Consider the following 20781-nt stretch of genomic DNA (forward strand, 5'->3'; position numbering starts at 1 on the left):
GTTTACCGCGCCTTCCCATTGAAATTAATGGGAAACCGCGGTAATTAACCCTTTTTCGGCCGCTACCGGGGATTAAAACCTCACCGCTAGCACCCGAATATCGCGGTAAATACCGTCACCGCACCTCCGCTGCCCAATGTGAAAGCAGCCTTATGGGGACATTGGCTCTACAATTAAAACAGTAAAGTTTCATAAAGTTTAGAAAAACAAAAGATGCTGCTGGGACAACAGTGATCAACAGAATGGGGTGCCAATGAATACCTAAATATTAGATTTCAGACTAATGTTACCGACTCCACTACTGTGAGCGCCAACATTGCTAGCAAAATAGCTGCCTCTGTATGGTATTCATATATAGTTACTATGACAACATATAACATACCTTGACATTCTACTGGGAAATTTGTAAAATGATTGGTGACATTAATAAAAAAAAAAATACAAAAAAAAACAGTAAATTTAAAACATTCAGTAATTAGAATGTACGTTTTATATGCATTTTTGGTTCTGTTTCACACGCTAGTTACTAGCGGTAAATATCCTAATACATTGCTGTGTTTTACAATATTTTTCTATTGCAAAAAAAAAAGTACAGAACACAGGCGATCCTAGTTATAAGAACTGGCTCAAAGGAAAAGTTACCTTCAGTAATAGGAGTACAGCAACCCAAAAGGAAGCAATCAGGATTCAGCATCCCTTGGCATGGTTACACTAAAAGCTGATTGGTCAATATGGGTAATTGCACTTTAATGCTCTTGCTACTATACTAGTATATTAATCCTAATGGCGTTAAAAAAAAAAGTGTCCAAACAATTATTTTCAATTTTTTAAAAAAATAAATAAAAAGGGATTTGTTGACATGAGAAGTACCACTTTTTTAGTTTGAGCTAGCTTTTATAAAAAGCTTCCCTTAAAAAAAAAAAAAGGAAGAAAAAAGCATGAACTGAAGCAGGCGGTAACTAGGATTCCAATGTGGTTAATGTAAACCAGAAAAGCTTTAAAATAAACCCCAGTTTTCAATTTTCTAAAGGTAATAATTCATGAAGTATGCCTTTAGTGGTCCTAAAAAGGCAGGGACAATACGTTTTAAAAAGCTCATTTTATGTGTTAAAAAGAAGGCACTGATGCAACAAAAACTTAAATAACTAATGTTTATAAATAGAAAGACAGTAATTCATTTTCTGTCCCACGTTTTTCACCTCGGAGACAGAATAGAAATTACCTTAAATTATTATTTTTTTCTATCATGGTTTACTTATTCTTTTTAAAAGGTTTTTTTTTTTTTTTTCTTTTTTTCATTAGTGTATACTTCCTGCAGCTATCACCTCGGTATAAAGCGACATTATGCTTACTTGAAAACCATTCCATTTCTTATATTAGCAAGAGGTCATCGATTTGTATGTTACAAAGATACACAAAAAGACGACAACACAATAAAAATTGAATAAAAAAAAAAAAAAAATATGTAAGTGAAGTAGCGGATAGAAATTAAAAGTCTCATTTAATATTCACCAATTACTGGTAGAAAGGACAAAATGAAAATAGTCATTATGAGCAGCGGCCACGGAGACAATGAGCATGGTTGAAATCCAGGGCACTTGGCCCTTTGTGGGAAGATATAGGCCTATACAATGAAGCCTGACACCTTTTCCAAAGCCAATGAGGATCAACACCTACGCAGCTCTTCCTTGGAACATGACTCGATAGGAATGTATGGAGTTTCCACTGTCCAATGAATTTATATAACTAAAAGGGAACCTTTCAGGGAGGCTGTTCCCTAGCACAACCAAAGCTTCCTTCCATTACTGAAGGCTGCCACTGCCCTACTCCCAGACAGACAAGTCACTTGTGTGATACTGCAGATGCATTCCCTGCCCCAGAAGAAGCAACGTTTCCAGGAGTCAGATAATGGCTGCTCTCATCACTGGATGGAAGTTGTGGATGTGACAGAAAACAAGATGGTCTCCTCTAATTCATTTATTTTATAGTTGAGCGTTAAGCTAGCTTTAAAGTACTGACAGGGAACGATGGCATAGTTACCATAGTCACCGGATTCAGGACTGTCTGCCCAACTAACTGGGGATGGTGGACCACCTGGGTTCCTACGGTTGGCTTTGCCATAACAGCATTCTGGCCAAGGTTTGTGGTTCCATTAACTTGTGGGTGGGAGATGGTGTGAGCGATGTGGCTCATCATGGGTTGGCTGACTGCAACAGACTGCGGGTAAATGGGTAGCTGCTGGCCAAGATGGGTCATGTGATTAATGGTAGCTGGGTGCACAGTGATGTGGCCAATTGGCTGAGCAGCAGTGGTTAGCTGTACAGGGCTTGACGTGGAAGGTGCAATATGGGCAATGTGCTTGGTCTGAGGCCCTGGGATGACATGGTTTAGAGTCTGAATAACGGACGCATGAGTGGTGGCTGTGTGGGCTATCACAGTTGACTGCACTGTGGAAGCAGCCATAATATGAGTCTGTGCTGGCACTATGGCCTGAGGCTGCACCAGTGCTTGGTTGGAGAGGGTCTGTGCATGAGGAGAGGGAGCTTGTTTCTGCTGAATGGAGACATGTTGAGGCAGTACAGTGGAATGGTGATTGTGGGAAGCTGCGTTGGACGGTACCATCTTCAGAAGTTCAGGATTCTGACGTTTTGGTAATGAATGTAGAGGTCTGTCATCATCCATGTCTTCATCTATGTTATCTTCCCCCTCTGAAAGGCATAATAAAAAGAATTTAAGCAACCAAGAGAGAAAAAAAAAAGCAAAATCTGTAAATATACAGGCTGCCAGAAACGTTCTATTTAATGTGGAACTTCACTCTCTCAAATCAACATGGACTATTATGAATTCCTATTATTATTATTATACAGGATTTTTATAGCGCCAACAGTTTGCGCAGCGCTTTACAACATCAGGGAAGACAGTACAGTTACAATACAATTCAATTTAATACAGAAGGGATCAAAGGGCCCTGCTCGTTAGAGCTTACAATCTAGAAACTATGCTGCTAGATAGATAAATAGACCCCCTTCCCCTGGTTCCCGGCTGTCCCGGGCTTACCGGTGCCTGGGAACACAAATGCCAGCGAGGGGAGAGAGATTACTGTGAGACCGAGGCAAATCCATGCCTCGATCTCACATGCACGTGACATCACTTCTGGTTTCATATGCACCTTTTTCTGGCCAGTACAGCCAGGGGACACATCTAACCAGTTTAAACGGTGTGGAGGGCAGGGGAGACCCATAATGTCTCCATAAAGAGTAGCTGTCACCTGCCCAATGCTATCACACATAAATGAAGAAAAAAAAAGGAAAACCCCCCTTTGCCCCACACACCTGTGCAAAAGCAAGCCTAGAGTGTGCACGCATATGTGAATCGCGGTCGCACTACACATGACATATCGTCGCAAGCGTCAGAGTATTTTTAGCACAAGAGCTCCTAGTTAACTCTAAATTCATGAGCTGTAAAGTCTGTTAAAGCATCACCCCCTACTGTGATTTTTGGGTACCGTCGTTTTTTGGTGGTATAGCTGGGGCGCATGCAATTTTAAGACATGGAATGTTTGGTATCTAGTTACATGATGCAACCACATATTTTAACCAAAAATTGGTATTTTATGGTGTGGTCTTGCACTTAGAATTAATTTTATTATATATTTTCCGGAAAATTTCATGTGAAACTAAAATTTGCAACTATCACCTTTTTATTCTACAGGGCCTCTGCTTTCAGAGATTATAAAATGTTTTTTTATTGTCAAAAAATTTAAGATTTTTACATGTATGAGACAAATAATAAAAAAAATTGTTCTGGAGCCGAACTGGTTCCTCAAGATGGCCGCAGACAGAAATGCTAGAGGGTGTTTTTCCAAGTGATTTCTCAGCAAAAAAGCATGGAGACATGGATGGATGAATTTGCTTTGAATACCAAAAATAAATTAAATGGCGCTTTTGGTTTGTGGTGCTCAGATGCAGTGTATTTCCTCTTCAATGGATAAGGTCACCTTTCTAAACATTTTACACCCATATTTAGGGTGAACATGTAACATGTTCAGCATCTGACCCCTCTCCCCTGATCCCCCCCTCCTTGTGACAGAGAGCCGGGGATCAAGGCCTGTATTCTTTCCTAGATGTACAGAATATAACTGGGTACTAACATTTATAGGCAAAGTTGATCCAGGGAATATCCAATTACCTCACTTTTAGATAGACTTGTGTCTTTTTTCAACCTAAATAACTATGGGCCAGATTCACATAGAATTGCGTTACTCCACGGCGGCGTAACGTATCCCATTTACGTTACACCGCCGCAGGTTTACAGCGTAAGTGCCTGATTCTCAAAACTCTTACCTCTAAACTTGCGGCGGTGTAACGTAAATCCGTTCGGCGCAAGGCCGCCTAATTCAAATGGGGCGGGCACCATTTAAATTAGGCGCGTTCCCGCGCCGAACGTACTGCGCATGCTCCGTCGGGTAAATTACTCGACAGTGTAAGTCAATTACACCTGTCGGATCTTAGGGCTAGCTGTGCGTAACTGATTCTATGAATCAGCCGCATAGTTAGGATGGGCGGATCACAGAGATACGACGGCGTATAAGGAGATACGCCGTCGTATCTCTTCTGTGAATCTGGCCCTATGTAACCATCTTCTCCACGCACTCGCTGTCAATTCAAAGAGCGCTGTCATGCGGGGCTCAACCCACATCTCTGCGTCTTCGATTCACAGATCCCTCTGAATCAATACTCACAGGGGTGCCCAACCAGTGGCCCGCGGGGGCCTCTGATGTGGCCCGCAACCTCCTGCTCTGGGATCACGGGGTGTCTAGCCCACAACGCGGGTTGCCAACCTGCCATCTCAAAGTATCAGTGTTATAAATGAAGCTGGTGATAGAGGAAGCAAGCAGCTGCGGAGCATAGCCACATAAGCAGATGCTTCCGGTATAGTGCCGGCTCCTGCCACGGGTAAGGTAATACCAAATGCACTCTGCCTGAATGTTATTAAAGGTAAGTTTATTACTAAAATGACAGTCCATATGCGGTATGGGTATATCTGTTCTGCAGTGGTTACTGGGCTGCTTTCAAACTGATCCGCAGGTGTAGTGCAGTGCACCGTCGGGTTACCCGCACCGAGCCATAAACTTCTGCTGTTACCTGTGGGTTTGATGAGCTTTCAGAAAGTGCACCACACCTACAGGATAGAATAGAAGTCTATGGCAAAGTGCAGCTAACCCGCAGGAAAGCCATAGGTGCACTGCAACCGCGGTGTGGGTAAACCGCAGCACATCAATGTGAAAGCAGCATTAGGCCCCTTTCACATGATTGGTCCGACCCAATTGGACCCTCTATTGACCTCTATGGAATGGCAGATGTAAATGGACTTGTGTCCTTTACATCCATCTATCTTCACTCTGATAAAAAAGAAAAATGAAAAAACATAAGGGGATCTGTCCCCTTCCACCTGGTCAGATAGGATCAGAGGGCCCATAGAGGAGAGCGGGCTGTGTCCGTATACGCTCTGCATATGCAGAGTGGATACAGACCCGTCATCCGCACTCTCCGCTTATTGTGGCCCGCAACTGGCTACCAAGTGGCCCTCGTTCTTCAAAAGGTTGGGCATCCCTGCACTACACGTTCCAACAGCTTTTGCGGCTGATGGCTTGTAGTTCTCAATGAACCAGGGCACTGCTGTTGAGCGCTCTAGGTACTTTATTGAGCTTCCTGTCATAGTGTAACACTGTCCATATCGGGGGTAAGGACATAAAGCTACACAGACCGTCTGCAGGAGTGTGGCATTACACCCATGATCTGCTGATCATGAGTGCAATGCTCTGCAGGCTCCTAACAAAATTTTTTTTTTTTTTTTTCAAAGGTGAACTTATCCTTTAAACGTGTATGCCTAGCCATTATTTTAATTATGAAGGGGTGATTAGAACATCTTTCAATTATTTTGACAGTAAGAACAATCTCCAACAGCAATACAAACAGAACTAAAATATATTTTTTCAGTTGCATATGGAAAGGTTAGTAAATCATAGTTACATAGTTAGTTAGTCAGGTTGAAAAAAGACACAAGTCCATCCAGTTCAACCACAAAAAAAATAAACAAAATCCAGTCAGCTTTTTATTTCTGTCTCTATTGCAGATTTTCCCCTGACTTCCTACTTGGTGAAACTGTTCCTGTGCCAGATGCCCTGCTAAAGGACAGTAGTAAAAACAGAACAAAGGTTTATATTATTCCCCATTCTATCCACAGCTAAAATATATTTCTAGGTTTTACAAACATATTGAAAGACCAAAAGTACCTACCTCCTGTAACTTACAAAGCAAAAGAAACCATCTGTGTAAGAATTTGTCACTCCCAGTACAAATGGTTCTATTTACACATAATTGCTGTACCACTCTGAGGCCCCGTACACACGACCGAGGAACTCGACGTGCCAAACACATCGAGTTCCTCGTCGAGTTCAGTGTGGAAGCCGCCGAGGAGCTCGGCGGGCCGACTTTCCTCATTGAACAACGAGGAAATAGAGAACATGTTCTCTTTTCGGCCCGACGAGTTCCTCGACGGGTCCCTCGCTGAAAAGTGTACACACGACCGAGTTTCTCGGCAGAATCCAGCTCCGATCGAGTTTCTGGCTGAATTCTGCCGAGAAACTCGGTCGTGTGTACGGGGCCTTAGGCTGCTTTTACACTAAGGCGCTTTGCAGGCGCTATTGTGCTAAAAATAGCGCCTGCAAAGCGCCCTGAAAGAGCCGCTCCTTTCTATCCAGTGTGAAAGCCAGAGGGCTTTCATACTGGAGCGTTGCGCTGGCAGGATGGTAAAAAAAAGTCCTGCCATCCGCATATTTGAGGCGCGGTAGGAGCGGTGAAAATACTGCTCCTATAGCGCACCTGCCCATTGAAATCAATGGGGCAGCGAGGCCGTACCGCCTGCAAACCTGCTGCTGCAGTGGCATTTTGTGGGCTGGTTTAACCCTTTTAAGGCCGCCAACGTGGGTTAAAATATCCCCGTTAGCGGGCGAAAATCGCGGTAAACACAACGGTAAAGCGCCGCTAAAAACAGTGGCGCTTTACCGCCAGCACACCAAACGCCTCAGTGTGAAAGTACCCTCAGAACTTGTAGACATGGTGACAAAACTACTTAAAGAAACCATGTCTAGCAAACTTTGATCTGTTTTTAGTCGACAGCGGGCTAAAGTCTGTTGCCAAGTAACGTCACAGAACCGAAAGCAGCAAAAGCCTGGACCAGGCAGCTGGCTCAGCCTCTCAGCTGTGCCGCTGGGAACCTGAGCCAGACACTCCATTCCCTCTCCAATGAGTGCTGCAAAGGCAGAGCAGAATGCTGGGGACTGAGAGTCACCACTCTCTGCTCACAGCAGAGGGGAGAACTGAGAGATCAGCTGTGTTTGATCGCTCAATTCTCAGTGCAGAGGTGGCAGAGGACAGATGCAACATCAGATCGATTCTGTATCCAGCTATGTGAGTATAACCTTTTAGTTTTTTTAACCCATACATCTCTTTTAATGCCTCCGCTGTCCTTGCTAGTGAAATTCCCCTTACATTTTTGTCCTAAGGACAGGGTGTCACAGAGACTTCTGTTCGCTTCAGGGATATACACCACTGTCAGAGAAACACTTCAGGGCAGGCCTAGAGGTGTGGCTGCCTATTGGTGTCACATGGGGACTACAGGCCTGGCTGGCATATTGTGTATTGCCACGCTATCCTGCAGTGACAATGACAATGCATTGGGAAGCTGTGGATAGCATTGTCACTTATTTACAGAAAACCCAGAGAAGATCAACAGGTGTTTGCTACCACCTCTCATAAAAAAAATCAAATAAAAAGCTTGCAATGGTTTATTTAATGTATAGACAAAACATTTTTGTTTTTAGATAAAGCAGGGGGAGTTTAAAATTCAAGTTTATTTCTTACTGGCTGTTTCCCATTGGGGAGTTTTTCCCCTATACTTCGTGTCTTCGGTAGAAGAAAAAAAAAAATCTTTCCTTTTACAGTCACTGATAATGAGGATGATTGATCACGGATATAAATAATAAACATTGATACAAATGATTTTCCTGGAATTTACACAGCTCAAATTGTATTATTCAGAAACAGACTGTAGGGGGAGCTGAACTCAATATGATACACTGAGTTGAAGAATGCAACAGTGGTCAGATAAACAACTGTTGCGCTAGCTGCCGATCTTGTGACTGGTAATTTTCTGTAACAAAATCAGCCTTCCTTTTTTTTTTTCCTGTAATCTAAAACAAGGAAAAAGGTTAATTGTGTAGATTTGAAGGCCCTATAGTGGTTACCTGAAGCTGTGGAGGTTGAGGCCTGGTCATCCTCTGGCTGAACAGTTTGGCGCACAATTCGGTCAATCTCCAAAACATCCATCCACTGGCTGAGTTCATTCTTCAAGTCGGCCAATCGCTGCTGAGTAGCAATTTTCTCTCTTGCCAAACGTTCCATTTCGTGCTCGTATTCCTTTTCTTTCCTTTTGAGACTCTGAGAAAGAAGGAAAAGATCCTTTAAGTTTCCACTGACTATGCAGAACTTGCTTTTCTTGGAGGCTTCATGATTAAAATTCAAGTTCTTATTCCAGAAAAGCTGAAGTGATATCTCTGACTGGCTAACAAATGTGTGATTTATATACAGCTGAGCATTTCTTTATACAGTATGTACTAGTGCAGGGACAGTCAACCTAAGCTGTGCCAGAATGGGCATGCAATATGATTTTTATCAGCACCTGAAAGGCCGTCATTTAGCATGTACACAGGGTTTAGACTGGATTGCCAAGGGCCATAGGCTATCTTTGACAGCTCACTAGGCTGAACCCATGGCCTACCAACCTGTATGACATTACAAAGAGGCCTAATGTTAAGGCATAGGCCCTCGTGCCTGCAGATGTTTTGTTAAGAAGGCAGATTACCAACTTCCTCCTACTAATAAAACTGCCAGCTGCAGCAAGTATAAAGATAAAACCCCAGTGTTTCTGAGTGCAGGAATTGGGTCTGATCTGAGGTCTGAATGTACAGGGATTAGAGCTGATCATAGGTCTGATTGTACAAGAATTGGAGCTGATCGTAGGTTGGAAGGTACAGGAATTGGAGCTGATCGTAGGTCTGAAGGTACAGAAATTAGGTCTGGTCTGAGGTCGGAAGGTGCAGGAATTGGAGCTGATCGTAGGTCTGAAGGTACAGGAATCAGTCTGATCTGCGGTCGGAAGGTGCAGGAATTGGGTCTGGTCTGAGGTCGGAAGGTACAGAAATTGGGTCTGATCAGAGGTCGGAAGGTGCAGGAATCAGATCTGATCTGAGGTCAGAAGGTGCAGGAATCGGGTCTGGTCTGAGGTCCGAAGGTACAGAAATTGGGTCTGGTCTGAGGTCGGAAGGTGCAGGAATTGGGTCTGGTCTGAGGTCGGAAGGTGCAGGAATTGGGTCTGATCAGAGGTCAGAAGGTACAGAAATTGGGTCTGGTCTGAGGTCGGAAGGTGCAGGAATTGGGTCTGGTCTGAGGTCGGAAGGTGCAGGAATTGGGTCTGATCAGAGGTCAGAAGGTGCAGGAATCAGATCTGATCTGAGGTCAGAAGGTGCAGGAATTGGGTCTGGTCTGAGGTCCGAAGGTACAGAAATTGGGTCTGGTCTGAGGTCGGAAGGTGCAGGAATTGGGTCTGGTCTGAGGTCGGAAGGTGCAGAAATTGGGTCTGGTCTGAGGTCCGAAGGTACAGAAATTGGGTCTGGTCTGCAGTCGGAAGGTGCAGGAATTGGGTCTGGTCTGAGGTCGGAAGGTACAGAAATTGGGTCTGATCAGAGGTCTGAAGGTACTAAGGCTGCATTCACACCTCGGCGTACTGAATCGCAGCGTTTTGTCCCGCGAATTGCGGCGGCAAATAGCAGCGTTTTGTACCGCGATTCGCGGCGACAAAACGCCGCGATTGTGAATGCAGCCTCACCCCCTCTATGGAGATGGTTCACATCTCCTATGCCGAACGCCGAAAGATGCCTGAAAAAAAGGTCCGGGACCTTTTTTCAGGCGGCAGGCGTCCGGCGTGGAGATGTGAACCATCTCAATAGCCGACCATGTAAAATCACCCCTCCAGCGTATGAGGGGCGGCTGCGGCGTCGCGCTTCAGGCGTATATACGCCTAGGTGTGAATGCAGCCTTACACAGTTGTACAGGCGCCTCTCATGTACTGCTTGCTTGCTTACTCAGATTTCACTGTACACTGTGAGCTTCTCCCAGTCTGCATTAGAAGCTGCACCAAGTCAGACAGAGCCGCCTCATATGTCGGTTGAAGGTCCTTCAGGATCATCCAGCTCTTTTCTCCTCAGACTCCCTGACCCCCACCCCATTGGCGCTAGTCACAGCTGAATGCACAATCCAGAACAGCAAAAAAAGAAAATGTTCTCAATCTTAAAACTCTACAGCGCACAAGATTCTGAACATCTTCACAGTCAGTAAGTGAAGCAAAACACGTCAACAATCAGCTACTGAATGTTAGCCTGTTATCACCTTAGCCAAGTCTCCATTTAACAATGCACTCCAACAGTGACATCTAAATCCACATTATACTTGCACGCTGTCTATAATTCCAAGAAATTGCCCCTACAGTCTAAAAGGATTCTCTGGAAATGCTTTTAAATAAATTGAAAATTCCAGTTATAACAGATATATAAATATCACCTATCTAGCTACACTGTGGATGAATTAATATGAAATTCAGGACTCGGAGCAAGTCTGTCCATCTCAGGGGCCTGCAAAATATTTCATTTATTTTTTTGTGCTCAGTTCTATTGACCACAAATAGAGAAAACCTCAAAAGTTGGGTGCCACCTGTAAAAAAAAGGGGCCACTTGTACTGTCCTGACATTTGGGCCTCGAGAAATGTGATAGGCTGCCAGCCTATCAGGACTGATCAATTTTAAAATTGTACACACACATATACATATTGGCCCGGATTCACAGACAGCGGCGCACATTTATTCCGCCGTAGCGTATCTCCCGTACGCTACGCCGACGTAGCGCAGAGAGGCAAGTACTGAATTTACAAAGCCAGTGCTCCCAAAACTGAGTTGGGTTTCCTAGGTGTAAGCCGGCGTAGGTGAAAGTGGGCGTGAGCCATGCAAATGAGGCGTGACCCCATGCAAATGATGGGCTGAGCACCAGACAGATACGTATAACGAACGGCGCATGCGCCATCCCGTGCACACATCCCAGTGCGCATGCTCAGAATCACGTCGGAACTACTCCCTAAGATACGTCGGATCACTGCCTACGGCGTGAACGTAACCTACGCTCAGCCATATTCACAACCAACGTAAACTACGTAAAATACGCCGGCTTGTGTTCCCTGGTGCAGCCCTTTGCATGGATGCTGCTGAGTTATACCTTTTTTATGGGGTATAACTTTACACCGGACGTATGACTTTACGCGCACGTACGTTCGTGAATCAGCGTATCTCCCTCGTTTGCATATTTAAATAGAAAATCAATGGGGGCGCCAAATGCGTCCAGCGTAAATATGCGCCCACTCTACGCCGGCAAGTTACATCGGTGGAATGAAGCCTGTTTTTAGGCGTATCTTAGTTTTGTGGGCCCGGCGCACAGATACGACGGCGCATATTTAGGACTTACGCGGCGTATCTCGAGATACGTCGGCGCAGGTGCTTTGTGAATCCGGGCCATTATATATAGATAAAAAAGTGGTGATTAAATACCACCAAAAGAAAGCTCTATTTGGGTTCAGTGTTGCATGACCAAGCAATGGCCAGTTAAAATAACGCAGTGCTGAATAGCAAAAATATGGACTAGTCATGAAGGGGGTAAAACCTTCCGAAGTGGTTTAAAGGGTAACTCCACTTTCATGGAAAAAAAAAAAAAAAAGGCAAAGAAAAAATATATAGCAATTGCCACACAAGTCATATTGTAATCGAATGTTATTAAAAAATTACCTTTCCTTTTCAGGGGTGAACTTACCGCTGCTAATGCACTTTGCTTTAGCGGCACATTGCCGACGATATCAACCCTTTCTAGGCCGCTAGCTGGGTGCTTTTAACCCCTGCGCAAATCTGACGGTAAAATAGCGGCGTTTGACCTCCGGCGCTATGGGCGTCGGCAGTGTGAAAGGGGTCTTAGATACAAGTCAGATTTCCGGCATCCCCTGAAACATGAGATACTTCCAATACTAACACGTCTAAAGGGATGCAGACCCAGCAGCTTTCCTCATTAGTGTCCTGCAACTGATTGAAAATTATGAAATCACTCCCATTAGACCCACTTGGCCCAGAGACACAGACAAACACACATGGATTTCTTCAAAATAACAAAAAGGTAGGAATCTGCAACAAAGGTTGTTAAAATCTTTTGTAATGTCTTTTGTAATGTCCATAGATCACCCAGAGGAGAATGTTTTCTTCGCAACAAAAGTGGAGTTACGCTTTAAATGTATTTTTACACAGCGATACTTTCTGTCCAAGTGTGACAACACTGCACTGTACAGTATCAATGAAGGTGCAGTATTGTCACCGTAAGAAATAGTCACCGCAGAAGACCAATTCCCTCCATAACATAGGGAGAGGTGTTTTGTAGTCAGCAGCATGATGTCTTTTCATTGTGATCTGTTGGGACCAGGGGTGTCTGTCCTGGGCACTGTGGCATCATGTAGGTGCAGGGGCAGCAAGAGGAGATGGGGGAGTAGGAGTATTTGTGTTGAGTTTGGGAGTTTGGGGGGCAACAGGTGGCATGCATTGTTCTAGGAGGGGAAATTTGGGATGCCAAGAAAGGTGATTTGGGGGGTGTTTGTGTTGGGAGAGAGGATGGGTGAAGAGGATTTGTGCTAGAAGACGTCATATGGTCATCGGGGGATGTGATTTGTTCTAGGAGGACAATCATTTTTTTTTAGGGGGGGGTGCTAGGAGGGGGGTTGAGAGATTTGTGCTGGGAGGAGGAATTTGGAGTGGGTGGAAGTTTTGTCCTAGGAGGAGGGGGAATTCATGCTTAGGGGTAAGCATACAGATTGGTGCAATTTTTTTTCTTTTGAGGGGATTTTTGCTAAGACGTAACTTATGCATCTTGGGGAGGGGGGAGATCCATATATTGGGCACCTGTTCTTTCCCTCTTCCCCGCATCTCTACAACTCCCTGGTAAAGTCTGATTGGCATCTGAGATGGCCCCTTCTGGTCTGTTACGCATTTGTAAGTTTTAGTTATTGAATTTTAATTACAAGTTAATTATAATTTTATCTACGTGAAGGCTTTTAGACAGATTTCCTAATTATGTACGTTTCTAACATGAAGCTGGATGGAGATTTATTTTTTATACCTTTTTAACCTCTCATGGGCTTTCTATATCTTCAGATATCCTTGTGTGCTTCTCCTGAGGAAGCGAGTTCTTATCTCGTGAAACACGTAGAGAATTTAAGCACAGACCATCTTGATTGATGGAAGACATCAGCTCAGTTGTCATATGTTGATGTCAGGTCTTTTCAAACTTGAAGGTTTTTGAATACCATTTGATGTTTTTTCACTGTAATACATGTGTATAACATGTGTTTTATAATATATGTATTTTTTTCATGTAATAAATCTTATTATATTTTAATCTCGGTGTTGTGGCTCGATAAGTCCTATGGGCTTTAGATAGTTGTGGTATATGTACTAATCGGGACTGAGACACAACCGGTACCCATTTCATACCAGCGTCCTTTCTGTACAATATATATTAAAGTCCCCGCTTTTTTTGAATTGGATAGAGCAGGTAAAGCTTCCTCAGGCTGTCTGTGGAATCATGACATGTATGGTAATCTTTCCAATGGGGAAACAATTAAAGAAGGGTTTACAACTTGGATGCTTTATTGCGGTCCATACTCCCCCCCAATTCATATATTGGTGTCATGAGGACAGGAAGGATCTCCCCAAGGGGTTCAAAGGCATAAATAACCTGACACAAATACTAAGTCTCTCCCCACTTAATTTCAAAAAAATTAAAAGTGGTCTCCAGCCAAAATGTAATAGTTCTTCTCTAACTTCCTGTCCTGGTGATGTGTGGTCATAGGCAGGAAGTAAGGGCGATCCCAGAGGCCTCGTGTATCAACAAGAATTCTGATAGAAATGTTTTGCATTGTTCAGCAGAACTAAAAAAAAACCTTTCAATTGTATAATTAACAAACCAAAAATTTGCAAATAACGACAAGTTTACTGTTCAGGTTTATAGACTAATTACAACAAAACTGAGAGAAATGTCATGTGACACAGTTTCTAGAAATGACGCAGCATTGTTGTGTTAATCCTAGAAGCAAGGTTCAAGTTCAAGCCTGAAGTAAAAGGTCTTCACCGCAGCATTCACAATTTTTTCTGCTGCAAGCCGCGGCGGAATGTTGCCTTTAAGAATCACCCCCCTCCCCCTCCCTGTCTCCACAGTGGGGACAGACACACGTGTCAGCAAACACGTCATACTTCCCCTTCACAACTCCCCAGCCCTCCCTCCACCTCCTTCTCTTTTTTTGCCGGGAAATTAACTGGACTGGTGCCAACGTTGAAATCCGCCCCCTGCCAGCGTGCATGCCATTTAAGGCTTACACAAACAGCCTGCTAGCAGCTTTCCTCCATGTGCTCAGAACAGCGTGCTGTCTGGGGCCGGGAAGATGCGCACACAGACACGGGCTCCTTGGAAATGCCGCCACAGCAGACATGATCAGTCCAACATTGACAGGTGTCCAAGTTTTCAGGGACAGTTTCAGGTTGTACAAAAATTTGTCCCTGGAACATTTTGAACACTTGCACAATAACAACATAGTACTCAGAATTCCACAGTCATTTCTTATTATATATTCAGATGAGACTTGGCTAAGTGCATATTTGTCAGAGAAGTGAGTAACATATACAAGGAAAGTTATATTAATTCATAGGATAGTAGGATTTGGGGTTTCAAGCAGTGATGGATTATAAAAGGGAGAACGAGTGGCTGCCTGGGACCCCAGGGGGGTCCATTGAGATGCTACAACATTTCTGCACTTTTCATAGGACAGAACATACCTGTCTGGGGCTCTAAGACCCCTAGGGGCCCTTGGGGATGCAAAAAAAGTTCTGAAATTCTCATAGGGCAGAACAGGTCTCTCCCAGACTCCTGGGGATTCTAACTTTTCCCATGCACTTTTCATGAAACAGAATAAATCTGGTTAGTAAGAGGGACCTTAAGAGGATTAGGGTGCATTCACACCTGCTCATGCATCCACATAGCAATTACTTGCAAGAACCCCAGCAGGGGTTTCCGCAATTAGTTGCAATAGGCAGCACCATTGGAAGCAATGGGAGTCTGCTGGCCCCCACAACTAATCGCACCCACATGTGAGTGATCAGCCCTGGACACTGACAACTTGCATCCTGGGCCAATCACTTGCATGCGATTGCTGCATAAACGATTAGGCCTTGTACACACGGTCGGACCGAACCGATGAGAATGGTCCGACGGACCATTTTCATCGGTTCACCGCAGAAGTGGCCTGATGTGTGTACACACCATCAGTTCAAAATCCGAGCGGGTCAGAACGCGGTGACGTAAAACACACGACGTGCTGAAAAAAAACGAAGTTCAATGCTTCCAAGCATGCGTCGACTTGATTCTGAGCATGCGCAGGTTTTGAACCGATGCTTTTCTGTACAAACCATCGGTTTGGTCCGATGGGGCAGCGGTTTATCGGTTCGGTTTTGAAGCATGTTTAGAAATTTTGGACCGAAGGAAACCAGACCGATAGCCTATACACACGGTCGGTTTGGTCCGATGAAAATTAACTTAGATTCATTCTCATCGGACCAAACCGACCGTGTGTACGGGGCCTTATGTGCAAGAGTGGGCAAAATTAGCAGTGGGAGCCAGCAGCTACTTTCAATGAGGCTGCCTCTCGCAGATAATTGCGTATTCACCACAAGTGTGAATTCATCCTAATCCTCTCAAGATCCCTCATACCAACATATGATGAACTTTATATACCAAGATATTATCCAGATAACATTGGGGTACAAGGTTTGTCTGTACATGGAAATGGAAACCCCCTACAGTGAAAAATTCCTTTACCTCTCTTCTGGAGGTGGACTGCTAAATTCTCCATCTGTACAACACACAATGAAACTCAATATAAGATACTAATGCTTTTATACAGGCTCCAGCCAAATTACACACATGCAACCCATCTATTCCCGTGTTGCATCGCCAACATCTATTCACAACAGCTGTTGGCAATGCAATTACCTTGCTGGTACACTTTCCATATCTTTTGGCAATGCATTAAAATGAATGGAAGTTAGTGGTGAATTTCCTTATCAGCCATTTGGAGTCCAGTTTTCTTTGGACCCATTACACCTTCTGTTGGGGCTCCTGTTCCCAAATGCCTCTTTGTGAAGAAATGGATCTCCCATATCCGAACAGCTGTCATAAGGCTAGATCCACTACACTGGAGAACATTTATCAACGCAAAATGCACTACTGGCATTGCCTTACATTGGAGGTCAGGCGGATGGAAGACTTAACAACTAGGATTAATAAACTATGTTAACCAGTTCCTGTGGGATTATTCTCACGTGCGTTTTTTATTAAACAAATTGTTTCGTTTCTGGTACAACCAGATAGTAAATCCAGGTACACACTACTTTTTTTTTTCCGTTCAACCAAAAAACTGACAGATCACAGTGCTAAAACAAGCAATATTAGTACAGTGATCTTCCCTACTGTGCTATTGTGTTCTGACAGGGGGACCGTCCCTCCACATAACACACTGATCAGCAATCGCAGCCACTGGCGATTGTATGCTGGTTTTTCAGCATGCCCTTTGCAGAGAACACAGTCCTGGGACAGGCTTCCGTTGGACAGGGAACTGTACAAGTCAGCCAGTCCATGCCGAACTGACCACTTTGGAACAATTTTCGACCCGTGTGTACCCAGCACATGGTTTTAGTCTGCAGTTACCAGTCACAGTTCCCCATCAATACACAGATATCAGCTTGTAAATATATTTTTCACAGCCAATTCTGGGTGAAATAATTTTTAAATGGCAAGTTAACTTTGGTAATAAGCCCACTGCTGTCAAAGGTGAAAAAAAGAGACCTGTGTAAGCTCCATCTGCAGCAACTCAGAGCTTACACTTGCATGTTTCCACTCCTGTCAGGTATAAGGAGTAGAAGGGGAATGACAAAGAGGTGAATATGTGCCTCAAGGAAGGAGGGCACTAAAACAAACCTGTTTACCTTGAAGGGGAAAAGAAAGGTTTCACGGATCAAACAGAAACCCAGAAATACACGTTTTCTCTATTCCTAGTTCTATGAGGTCACAGTGACGATGATCTTTAGCTACTACTGCTTGATAGAACACCGTTGCTGGGCAGGTGCACCTAACAAACATTACATATGCAACACTGAGCAAATAGACCACACAAGCTCCTATTGTGATGGAATCCTTACTGGCCATTACAACATCAGTGAAAGGCTAACACAAGCAGCATCCAATAGAAAACCTAAAGATAAAACAGGAAAAAAAGTGTGTGTGTGTGTGTTTTCGTGTGTAATATATATAAAATGGGGATGGGCTTTACCACGATGAAGCATTTAAAGTTAACAGAGAGGTATCTAAACACGGTCACAGAATCTCAGAAGTTTACATTACTTTACACTGGTGGGAGAGGCCACATGACTGAAACAATGGAATAGGCTTGCAGCTTTGGGTGCAGCTTTAGGTCCCTTTCACACGGGGCGGATCAGTAATGATCCGCCTCTGTGTGTCCGTAAGCTCAGCGGGGATCGCTACGTATCCCCCCTATGGGGGGGATCCGATGAACACGGACCGGCGGAAGAAAAAATAGGACATTCTTCCGTCTGCAAAATCGGATGTTTGCGGAGGCGGGTGATTACGGGTGTCAGCGGATGTTTATCACACATAGGGACCAATGTATGTCCCTTTTTCATCCGCAAACGGATGGATGAAAAAGCGGACATACGGTTCGCGCGTCTGAAAGGGCCCTTAATGCTTTTGCTAAGCAGTAATGCATATTAAGCCATTTGGGACCCTTTTTGTTTATCTGTGTATACAAGACTTAAAGCGGGGGTTCACCCTTAGAGGGCACTTTTCCCCCTTAGATTCCTGCTCGTTTTTACTAGGGGAATCGGCTATTTATTTTAAAATATGTGCAGTACTTACCCGTTTACGAGATGCATCCTCTCCGTCGCTTCCGGGTATGGGCTTCGGGAATGGGCGTTCCTTCTTGATTGACAGTCTTCCGAGAGGCTTCCGACGGTCGCATCCATCGCGTCACGATTTTCCGAAAGAAGCCGAACGTCGGTGCGCAGGCGCAGTATAGAGCCGCACCGACGTTCGGCTTCTTTCGGCTACGAGTGACGCGATGGATGCGACCGTCGGAAGCCTCTCGGAAGGCTGTCACTCAAGAAGGAACGCCCGCTCCCGAAGACCCATACCCGGAAGCGACGGAAGAAGATGCAGCTCGAAAACGGGTAAGTACTGCTCATATTTTACTACAAATAGCCGATTCCCCTAGACCGAACGAGCAGGAACATTATGGGAGAAAAAAAAAAAATTCTTAAATGGGTGAACTCCCGCTTTAATAACAAACATGTCATGCCCAGGACCTCCTCTGCTCGGGTACCTCTTTGGCACTCCTTACCCCTCCCTCCTGTTGACGCGAAGGGGAGTCCCGCCCCTTCGTGTCACCGCCCCCCGGTGTTCTGGGAGAGGGGGAGGATGGCAGCAGGGGAAGTCGGGTGGCGACCTGGACAGGTAAGTGTCCATTTTTTAAAAGTCAGCAGCTGCAGTATTTGTAGCTGCTGACTTTTTTAAAAAAAAAATTCCGATGAACCCCAGCTTTAAGCTGGCTATACATTATACAATTTCCTTTAGATTTACCTTTAACTATGTAGTGCAAATTCCTGCCTGATTGCATACAAACTGAAAGTGTTTAGGTTTGACCTCATATATAGTTTTTGTAAATCTAAAATAAATTGTACAAGAAAGTTGTATAATGTATGGCTAGCCTTAATCCCAGCAGAGAATGATATTACAGTTGCACTCAAAACAAAGAATAAAAAAAAAATAAAAAAAATCTAAAAGCTAAATGTATTAATATTTTTGCGTCAGCTCATGGGGTAGCTCTAGCAGAGATGATCGATAGGGGCCTCTTTTATCCTTCTAGCTGCCCCACAGGACACAGTATGCAGAGGTTTGCTGGGCCGCTTCCAAAGGATGATTGGAAGTAGCTTCTCAAGGGAGCCTCTCTGACTTCCTGAAGTGAGATCTGCAGATTGCGTCAGAGGTTTCCCCAGCTTCCTCCGCCCGCCGATCGCATAGTGTTATGCAAGTAAAATAATGTCACGTGACCGTGATATATGGAAGCACAAAAAAAAGTGTGTGTGAGTGTATATATATATATATTTTTTTTTATCTACAGGCAGTTGGTTATTGAATTCTATTACCGTACGATACATATGAGCTAGTTGCAATGGGCTTAAAGCGGGAGTTCACCCATTTTTTTTTTTTTCTCTTTTCCCCTTAGATGGATGCTCGTTTTGTCTAGGGGAATCGGCTAGTTGTTTTAAAATATGAGCAGTACTTACCCGTTTTCGAGATGCATCTTCTCTGTCGCTTCCGGGTATGGGTCTTCGGGAGCGGGCGTTCCTTCTTGATTGACAGTCTTCCGAGAGGCTTCCGACGGTCGCATCCATCGCGTCACTAGTAGCCGAAAGAAGCCGAACGTCGGTGCGGCTCTATACTGCGCACGCGCACCGACGTTCGGCTTCTTTCGGAAAATCGTGACGCGATGGATGCGACCGTCGGAAGCCTCTCGGAAGACTGTCAATCAAAATAGGAACGCCCAGTCCCGCAGCCCATACCCGGAAGCGACAGAGAGGATGCATCTCGTAAACCGTAAGTACAGCTCATATTTTAAAACAACTAGCCAATTCCCCTAGACAAAACGAGCAGGAATCTAAGGGGAAAAAGTATATTGTACGGGTGAACCTCCGCTTTAAGGACACTGGCACATGGAAGAGAATAAGTGGTTCCGATCATTACCAAGTTGGGGTAATGCCAAGGTGAGGTCTATGCCTACCGAGAAAACAGATGTTGGCAGAGATGCTTTGTGAGGACTATTGGATTCTGGGTGCTACTGGAGGGATATATTGTGGAAAGTAATGCGCTGGCAGCTTCTGATCTCTGCTACAGCTTGGAGTTTATTTCATTAGTGTTTTCCACAGGGTCACTTTAAGCTCCAACAGCTTAATAACATTGATTGCCTATAAATCATCTAATAAATCAAATCTAAAATAAATGGTACTGTAATAAAGCATATATGTACATTCATAAACTGTTTATTACAGGCTTTTTGTACATTACATCATATTATTTTATTGTGCCAGCTAATAAAATCAAAAGAGTTTTAAATAAAAGGCAGTAGATTGTATAAACAAGCCGACTCAAAGCACAGGGCCTGTCTGCATTCCGAACACTGCGGCATGCCAAGCAGCCGGTTAGCTGGAGGTACTAATCCTGCCGCCACGTGATCGCTCCTCATTGCACGGTTTTGTAACCTATATTTTTGCTGGAGTAATTAGGGTAATCTGGTCTGTACCCGGGGGGATTTATCAAACTTGTTATAACATGCAATATCTGGCAATCGACCTATGATCTCTGACCCCGGTCTCTAAAACCACAAACAAGTCAAATGTATTAAATACACCACACTTATTCCTCCGTGTACAGGGAGAACATGGCATACAGAAACTATTGAAAA

The 20781-nt window shown here is 44.3% G+C and overlaps 1 protein-coding gene across 5 annotated transcripts in view; it reads right to left on the reverse strand.

The window, feature by feature from the left end:
- Positions 1 to 454: 454 nt before the first annotated feature.
- MNT (MAX network transcriptional repressor) overlaps positions 455 to 20781 on the reverse strand; it is a 102950-nt gene continuing 82623 nt past the window's right edge. For all 5 annotated transcript variants that reach the window (XM_040338442.1, XM_040338440.1, XM_040338444.1 and 2 more), the window contains 2 exons: positions 8309 to 8501; positions 455 to 2708 (listed from right to left, as the gene is read on the reverse strand). In XM_040338442.1, coding sequence (XP_040194376.1) covers positions 1996 to 2708; positions 8309 to 8501 — 906 coding nt within the window. In that variant the 3' untranslated portion in view covers positions 455 to 1995. The remainder of the gene's footprint in view (positions 2709 to 8308; positions 8502 to 20781) is intronic.

This window comes from Rana temporaria, chromosome 2, assembly GCF_905171775.1.
Source record: "Rana temporaria chromosome 2, aRanTem1.1, whole genome shotgun sequence".
NCBI classification, from domain to species: domain Eukaryota; kingdom Metazoa; phylum Chordata; class Amphibia; order Anura; family Ranidae; genus Rana; species Rana temporaria.